Source organism: Salmo salar, chromosome ssa22 (genome assembly GCF_905237065.1).
Source record: "Salmo salar chromosome ssa22, Ssal_v3.1, whole genome shotgun sequence".
Lineage (NCBI taxonomy): Eukaryota > Metazoa > Chordata > Actinopteri > Salmoniformes > Salmonidae > Salmo > Salmo salar.
In genome coordinates this window covers 29,487,524-29,496,113 of record NC_059463.1, presented here as the reverse complement: position 1 = coordinate 29,496,113, position 8,590 = coordinate 29,487,524, and the positions used below count along the sequence as shown (strand labels likewise).

General features: G+C 45.8%; 1 protein-coding gene across 1 annotated transcript; it reads right to left on the bottom strand.

Annotated features, from left to right (window-relative positions):
• Positions 1-28: 28 nt before the first annotated feature.
• On the bottom strand, positions 29-8,299 carry LOC106583213 (protein RFT1 homolog). Its single transcript, XM_014167129.2, has 10 exons — positions 8,013-8,299; positions 4,717-4,802; positions 4,157-4,273; positions 3,739-4,030; positions 3,240-3,374; positions 2,781-3,041; positions 2,497-2,641; positions 2,211-2,316; positions 1,877-2,126; positions 29-1,404 (listed from the first exon to the last, which is right to left on the bottom strand). Exons 1-10 carry the CDS (start codon positions 8,073-8,075, stop codon positions 1,240-1,242), a joined length of 1,620 nt encoding a protein of 539 aa, XP_014022604.2. The 5' UTR covers positions 8,076-8,299; the 3' UTR covers positions 29-1,239.
• Between the last annotated feature and the right edge of the window lie 291 nt (positions 8,300-8,590).

The window sequence follows — 8,590 nt, the reverse complement described above, 5'->3', positions numbered from 1 at the left end:
TCTGGCATAGGCTACAAATAACAATTAGTCAAAATCCACCTGTTTTTATTTATCAAAACCTAATTTGGTTACAAAATAGCCTACCTCTCAAGCAGTTTACATGAAAAAACTCAACAATGTGCAGGTGAAACAGTGTTTTCCGTGCTTGCTCATACTGTACACACAAAAAGAGCTCTATTTTCATGTCATCCAATAAATGTAAACGCATGGAGTTTGCTAAACGCATTTGGACTGGAACCAGTGCTATGGTCAGATGAGATGAAAATAGAGTTCTTTAGCCATGCACACCAGTGGTGGGTTTGGTGTCAAAAGACAGATGCATATGCCGATAAGAACCCCATATTTACTGCAAAATATGGTGGTGGATCATTGATGTTATGGGGCTATTTTGCTTCCACTGGTCCTGGGGCCCCAAAGGCATCATGAACTTTACCCAGTACCAGGACAATTTAGCCAAAACCCTGGTTGCGTCTGCCAGGAAGCTGAAACTTGGCTGCAAGTGGATTTTCCTGCAAGACAATAACCCCAAGCACATATTAAAATCCACCTTTTTTTTGTTAATTGACCACAAAAATCTATATTTTGAAATGACCATCTCAGTCTCCAGACTTGAACCCCATTGAAAACCTGTGGTTGAATTAAAGAGGGCAGTCCATAACAGCAGATGGAGGATATCAAGGACCTGGAAAGATTCTGTATGGAGGAATGGTCTAAGATTCCTCCCAATGTGTTCTCCAATCTCATAAAACATTTTAGGAAAAGGCTCAGTGCCATTATCCTCACAAGGTGTACTGGAGTATTGACCACTATCTTTTTGAGAAAAAACAAACAGTACTTGTTAAACAAAATCTCTTTCTCTGAGCAATTGTATTAGTATATAATAAAGTATATAATAATATAATTTCCCCAAAATTTGAGCATACAATATACCTCAGTATTTGTATTTATTTATTTTATACAGTCTTTTTTGCTCATCTTTATCAATGTTGCCAATATTTTTAGACCTGACTGTACACACACACACGCACGCACGCACGCACGCACAAACATTTTTGGCCAGTGAGCTGCTCATTCCAACTTCACCCTCAGTCCATGACAGGGTTACTTAGGATTGCAGCTGTTTCCACATTCCCCTCCAAGTCACTGTGTTCAGATCCATCTATCCTTCTGCCATTCGGTTTATCCTGTCTCTCTCTCTCTCTCATTATAGCTGGCAGGTTACTCCTCTGCTGGGCAGGTTTAGGTGTGTTTCTTCCCATAGCGAGGTAAGAGCTGAGTCCAAACAAACTGAACAAGTTTTGTCTCTGTGAGAAGGACAGTGACAAGTACACCCAGTAGACACCCGGCCCCCACGGCGATGTGAACCAGCCTTAGTAGCCATCCTCCGTCACAACAGAACACACCCTGAAACAGCACAGTACAGACAGATGGGAAATCGGATTATATGGTAAATAAATGAGATAAGACAATCTGACTCACTATTAGCTCTGATTATTTGAGAAGAATAAATATATAGTTTGTATACTAACTCCCATTTCTATGATTGTAAGGTAGAAACAATAACTGTTTCATTAAACGTCAGAGACAGACTTAAGTGTGATTGGCTGATATGTGATTGGATGGTGTATACACTATGTGGGGTGTATCAGAGGAGGCTGGTGGGAGGAGCTATAGGAGGATGGGCTCATAGTAATGGCTGGAATGGAATTCATGGAACGGTGTCAAACACATCAAACATATGGAAACCACATGTTTGACTACGTTCCATTTATTCCATTACAGCCATTACAATGAGCCCATCCTTCTATAGCTCCTCTCACCAGCCTCCTCTGGCGTGTCCAGTAAAGCAGTGAGGAGAACAGTTATAGTGTGGTACCTCAGAGAGAGCAGTGAGGACTGCACTGAGAGCCAGAGCCAGCAGCAGAAGAGGGGAGGGCATCAGGCCGCGCAGAGGCGTCCACTGGCTGGACAGGAAGTAGCGGTGGATGTAGAACATGCTGTGAAGGATACGCAGGCCCATGTTCAGACAGTTAGCCAGGATGAAGCCAATGCCCCCTGCCCACCACGTCAGCATGTAAGACAGGAGCAGGAAGGAGATAGACAACGCCAACATCACCAGGTTATACCTGGGGACAGACGAGAGGACAACGTAAGCAACATGATACACACTGTGTGTGTGTGTGTGTCTGTGTGTGCCTGCCTTCTCTCACCTGTCAACCTCTTCCTTGCTCATGGCAGCAAAGACAAAGCACTCAGTAATTCCATTAATGGCCAGTAGGAGCACATAGGAGCTGTAGCATCGCAACAGACTGGGCCCTTCAATATAACACAAATATCATTACACACAACCACTCACATAAAACCAGTAGCTTGAGGAATTAGAATATTCCAATCATTGCTGAATAAGTTCCTTTATCTCTCTATAACTCCAGTGATTCAGTTGACTATGGTGGTTGACTCACTTAATTCATCAATTCATTTGGTTAGTTGACCCACCTGCACCACTACTCAGTAGAGATCCCCCATAGATGTCCAGAGCCAGGTGAGAGTAGGCGTAACCAAACACTGTGATGATCAGACCAATCACAAGCACCAGCTTCAGCAGACACTCTAGAACTTCAGCTGCTATGGCAACCTCCTCCTGCAGACCAATCAGCAAGCGGCATCAATGCACCTGCATGAGCTATGATGTGTGTGTCAGACAACTTTATTTATCATTGGCTACTGACAAATGGTGAAATGAGTGACAGGTATTTGATTGGCTGACTCTGCCCTCTGACCTGTTTCTGCTGCCTGACGTCCCGCCCCCTCTCCAGGACTTTGGCAAAGAAGACGTAGAAGCTCTCTTCGATGGGCAGGAAGATGAAACGGGCAACCATTGAGCCCAGGTTGTTGACGATGTCGTACACGCCCTGCTCGCCGAAGCTCAGCACATTGAGGAAGGTCATGACATAACGCTCGCCCTCCGTCAGGATCTGCTTCAGAAAGGACTGCTTGAAGAAGCTCCAAGTCAGCCTGGCCAACGTCCAGTCAATGACAGGCTACAGACACACACACAGCGGGATGACATAGCACACACAGTTGTGACCTGACATAGTATATGAATGAATGAACCAAACAATCAATTTATCATTGATTTGTCAGTTAATACAACCAATTGCTTTCGGGTATACTGTATACTAGCTCAGTGAGGAGTGTATGTGGTGAGTGACGGTTAGTGCTGTTGGGGTGAATGTTACCTCTCCTTCAACTCTGGAGGGCAGCAGGTCTGCCACACGCTGCAGGGGGAAGTACTTCCTGTTGGCCTCCCCAGAGCCCAGGAAACGCAGGAAGTAGACAAAGTAGCACAGCACCAGGAACCCTGTGTACACCAGCTATGAAGTACAGGCCAGTATAACAGTTAGCTAAGTAGACACTCGTTCGCAGTGATTTATGAGTGTTGCATGCAATACCATCTCCCCCTATATAAATTCATATTTACTAACACAACCTTACTCCATGGCCACTTCATCTTTTTGACAATACCTTCTATGCACACAACCCTCTAACCATACTCCCTTGTAACTAGTGATGTAGTGGTAAAAAAAACAACAAGTGGGTAAACGCTGATTGCTGTGAATTAAGCAGTGCTGCCTATACTTTCAATGCATTTTTTCTGCAAAAGATGGGTAAACGCTTGCGCTAAATAGACAAACATAAGATAATTTGCATAAGGGATGGGGCTGCGTACGTATGTACCTGAGCAGCAGAGAATATGTAGAGCCCCCACTGAGGAGCAGAGACCACCAGCACCACTGTCAGAACACACTTAGCCACCATGGCGAGGCTCTCAGCAACCACCTTCAGCCTGACAAACATGTGGGCCTGAGCCAGGACCCAGAGAGGCTCAGCCAGCAGCTCCTGCAGTGCGGCCAGGGCAAAGAGCCCCACAGCGGGGCCGTAGTGAGGGATAGTCAGGGGATCCGGAACCTCCAGGAGCCACAGCCACACACACACCAGGAGAGATGCCCATAGTACACCCAGCGGCAACCTGGGAGGATGACACACACACACACAATCATTTGTTTTGCAGATAGTGCCGATAAAAGACCCAACTGTGTATGTTCTGAACAGAGCCAACACTGTGGAGCAGCAGCTCCCCTATAGTCTCACTCACGTCAGCCATAGCAGGTTGATGACTTGTCTCCAGTGGTGATCTGTTCCGCCACTCAAACAGGCTCTCCTGAAGGCCTCTCTGGACAAGAAGACCAGCGTGGAGTACAGCAGTGTCAACCTGCGCACACAAACACACATGCGCGTACACATGCACGCACACACACACACACACAGTATGTAGTGGTGTTAGTTTTTGTTTAACTGCAGGTTTGGACAGCTCATATTGCAGCAGGTGTAATGTTATACAGAAGGCAATTCCACAGTAACAGACTGATGCTGAGACACTTTCCACTTTAAAATGTACGTCAAACCGAAACCAATGATTGCAAAGTTAAACAAACCACACAACTCCCTAAACTTTGCTTCTGCACTGTTCTTCAAGTAAATGTTTTTGTAAAATATTCTGTGGAAATTGCTCAAAGTCATCCTTGTGCATAGAGTTGTACAGTTTGTTTAACTTTGCCATCATTGTTTTTTTGTTTGGCATTCATTTTAAAGTGAAAAATCTGAATCCCAGCATCACTCTGTTACCATGGAATTGCCACAGTAAAACCATCTTACCTGACGTTGACCACACCAATCAGCTCTTTGGACACAAAGCGCAGCGTGAATGCGTTCAGAAAAAAGGTGAGCACACGAAACATGACCTAAAAATAACCAGGAACATATTCAGGAGGCACATAGATAGATATGCAATGGATAGAAATGTCATCATTATGATTATCTCACGTGGAATAGAGATTGCTCTGTAACTTAGATGTCTTTCTGCCACTTGAATATTTTATGCCTTAGGACAACAAACACACACTTGCTTATGTTAGCCCATCGTATCCGTTGACGACTTCCACTTCTGAGTTAACGGTGAATTCTTGTATGTCTCCTGAGCTGTTTTTGCTGTGACTTTGTGCTCCTCTCCTCCTCCCACCTCTGTACACCGCTCTGGCAGAACTGCACCAGGTGGAACGGTTGGCTGCAGCATCCTCTAGGTCTGTGGGTTTGATGTTGCATTTCTTCAGCAACGTTTTCAGCTGGTCCATGTAGAGCTTCATCTGGCCCCTGCAGACCACCGGCCAGAATGTTCCACGGCAAGCACTCCTGAAACATTCTAATGACATGCCCAAGCAAGCGCAGTTGGTATTGGATGACCATGACCTCTATACTCTTACAGTTGGTGTTGGGTGACCATGGCCTCTATACTCTTACAGTTGGTATTGGGTGACCATGGCCTCTATACTCTTACAGTTGGTGTTGGGTGACCATGGCCTCTATACTCTTACAGTTGGTGTTGGGTGACCATGGCCTCTATACTCTTACATTTGGTATTGGGTGACCATGGCCTCCATACTCTTGCAGTTGGTCTTAGTATATCTGTATGGGCCACACGGTTGCACCAGATGATTCCCAGGATGCGCTGCAGGCATCTTATGTGGAATCGCTTGAGCTGCTTGTTGTGGCGACTGTAGGTGACCCAGGCTTCACAGCTGTAAAGAAGTGTGGTGATGCAGATGGCTTAATAGACGGTAACTTTGGTGTAAAGGTGGAGAACCCTGTTTTGGAAGAGCCTGCACCTGAGTTTCCCGAAGGCAGCTGATGCTTGCTTGATCCTATTTTGAATTTCGAGGTCGATGCTGCAGTCCTCCGAAAGGATGCTGCCCAGGTATTTGAAGGACGGGACTATTGCCAGTGATTTGTGTTCAATGGTGAAGACAGGCATGGTGGGTGGAGGGCTGGATCTCCATTGGCAGACTACCTCTGTCTTGGTGGTATTGATAGACAGTCCCATCCTACTATAGACCCTCACAGCTGCTACAAGGACGGACTGAAGGTCTTCCGGAGTGTGGGCCACAAGAGCACAGTCATCAGCACACTGCAGCTCAAGAAACTGCTCCATCAAAACCTTGGTGGTTGCTTGGAGCCTCCTGATGTTGAATAGGTTTTCATCCAGCCTGAAGTCCACCGCAACCCGCTGCTGTCCTCAAGCTCCTTGTGGAGAAGCTGGGTGACACATAGGAGGAAGATGTTAAAGAGTATCGGTGTCAGCACACACTCCAACCAAGGCGCACTGACTCCTGCCCTCCTATGGCCACCCGAGCCATCATCCCATCATGGAACTGGCAAAGGATGTTGACAAATATGTCTGGACAGCCAAATTTGAGTAGAATGCCCCATAGTAGTTCCCTGCTCACAGTGTCGAAGGCCTTGGAGAGGTCGACAAAGGCCATGAAAAGGTCCTAATGTTGTTCGCGGCACTTCTCCTGGAGTTGCCGTGCCGTGAATATCATGTCAACCGTACTCCTGTTCTTTCTGAAGCCACATTGTGACTCTGGCAGCAGTTCCTCTGTGATGTTGTTCGCCAGCCTGTGTAGCATCACCTTAGCCAGGGATATCCCCCGGCTGTTGCCGCAGATGGACTTGTCACCCTTGTTCTTATAGATGGTGACAATGTTTGCATCCCGCCACTGTTGGGGGACGATCTAACGGTCCCAAACCTCAGTGATGTACTGGTGGAGCGTTCTGGTGCAGAAGTAACCTCCCTTCTGAAGTAGCTCTGCCGGGATGCTGTCAGCGCCAGGAGTCTTGTTGTTCTTGAGGGAACGGATAGCTGGTAACACCTCTTGGAAGGTCTGTAGGAGAGTGCTGATTGAGTAGTGCGTCAAAGTGGTCAGCCCACTTCATCAGGATCTAGTTTTAGTCCTTCAAGAGAGTCAGACCATCAGCTGTTTTCATGGGAGTGATGGAGCGACTTCTAGGGCCGACTTCTAGGGCCCGGCTCCCGAGTGGCGCAGCGGTCTAAGTCACTGCATCTCAGTCATTGTAAATAAGAATTCTTAACTGACTTGCCTAGTTAAATAAAGTTTAAATAAAACATTTAAAAATAAATGTGCTTTAGTTGATTGGTAGAAATATGGATTTCCTGTGACTTATCGTCCACCATTTGTTCTGCAGAGCACGCAAGGTTGTTTGCACTTCCTTGCGCAATGCATGCCATTGCTTGTGAATGGTAGCAGATGTGGGGCTGTTGAGAGTAGCCCTGTGCGCTTTGTGCATATTGTCCAGTAAGGTTGTGATGGTGTCAGAGTTCTCATCGAACCAGTCCTGATGTTTCCTACCTTTGTAGCCAATGGAGTGGGCCGCAGCCTGATAGAGCACTGAGCTAATAGATGCCCACTTCTGGTCCTCTGCGCTCAGAAGAGGCTCAGCCTCACTCAGCCTTTCAGCGAGAGAGCGACCGATGTACATATCACCTCAAATATGTCGACTAACCGGTGCCCCTGCACATTGACTCTGTACCGATAGCCACCTCACTATTGTTATTTTACTGCTACTCTTTTATTATTTGTTACTTTTATGTCACTTATTTTTTTCTCTTAAAACTGCATTGTTGGTTAAGGGCATGTAAGCAAGCATTTCACTGTAAGGTCTACACCTGTTGTATTCGGCGCATGAGACAAATACAATTTGTAGCATAACGCATCTTGGCTAGGGGGATACGGAGAGACATGAGTCTCACTTATGCAGACAGGTGTTTCGGTGAGGCTGGGTAGAAGGCTGTTCTTAATTGCCAGTCACACACCATGCTGATGTTGTCCACACGGAGGGTAACCTTACAAGAAGAAGGTGTAATCTTCTCCCTTCTCTCACAAGGAATCTGGTCTCACTCAGGGCACACACTAATCGCATCAACAACTGCTACAAAATTGCTACATAAAAGGATATTTCACTACAACTAACATAAAAGTATGTCCTCCACATGCTACTCTGAGGGAGTGGATATAAGGAATTTTAGCAAGGACACTATTGTCATCATGTGCAAAAAGGAGTTTGGCATAGCTAATTATAATAGCTAGCTACTTTACCTGAAGCAAGACATTGTATGACGCGAGAGTGGAGGCATTCTTCAACATATCTTGGGAACTCATCGTACAGCTAGCTAGCTAGCCCTCTTCCTTTGAGGCTTATGACAAGGCTTCTCCAGAAACTGCACCGTGAAAAGGAGCAGACTCACAGATACGGACAGTAAGTGCGTTATGAAGTATGAATCTGTACTAATTGTTGTGCCATTTGTCTTTTCTGGTGGATCGTATGACCAGACCTGACTACATACAGCTTTAGAGATTTCATGCTATCAACTTCCGTACACATGGAAAGTCACTACTACGTCACCAGAACGATTTGTGTACATTATACCACGCCCCGCTAGGCGGCGTGGTCACCCCAACGTTGAGTTTTTGATGCAGGAACAACTGTAAATAAGAAATGAAAGTCTCATGGGAATACTGCTATGTTACATTCAACATCGCATACCAAAAAAATATATTTGATTTTAGAATGGACATAACATTTACTTATGCCAATTGTGTGCGTTTGTGTGTCTGGTCACAATTTGCATAAAGCAAAGGCCATTTCTTCTTGAGTGCAGTGATAGCATGGTTTA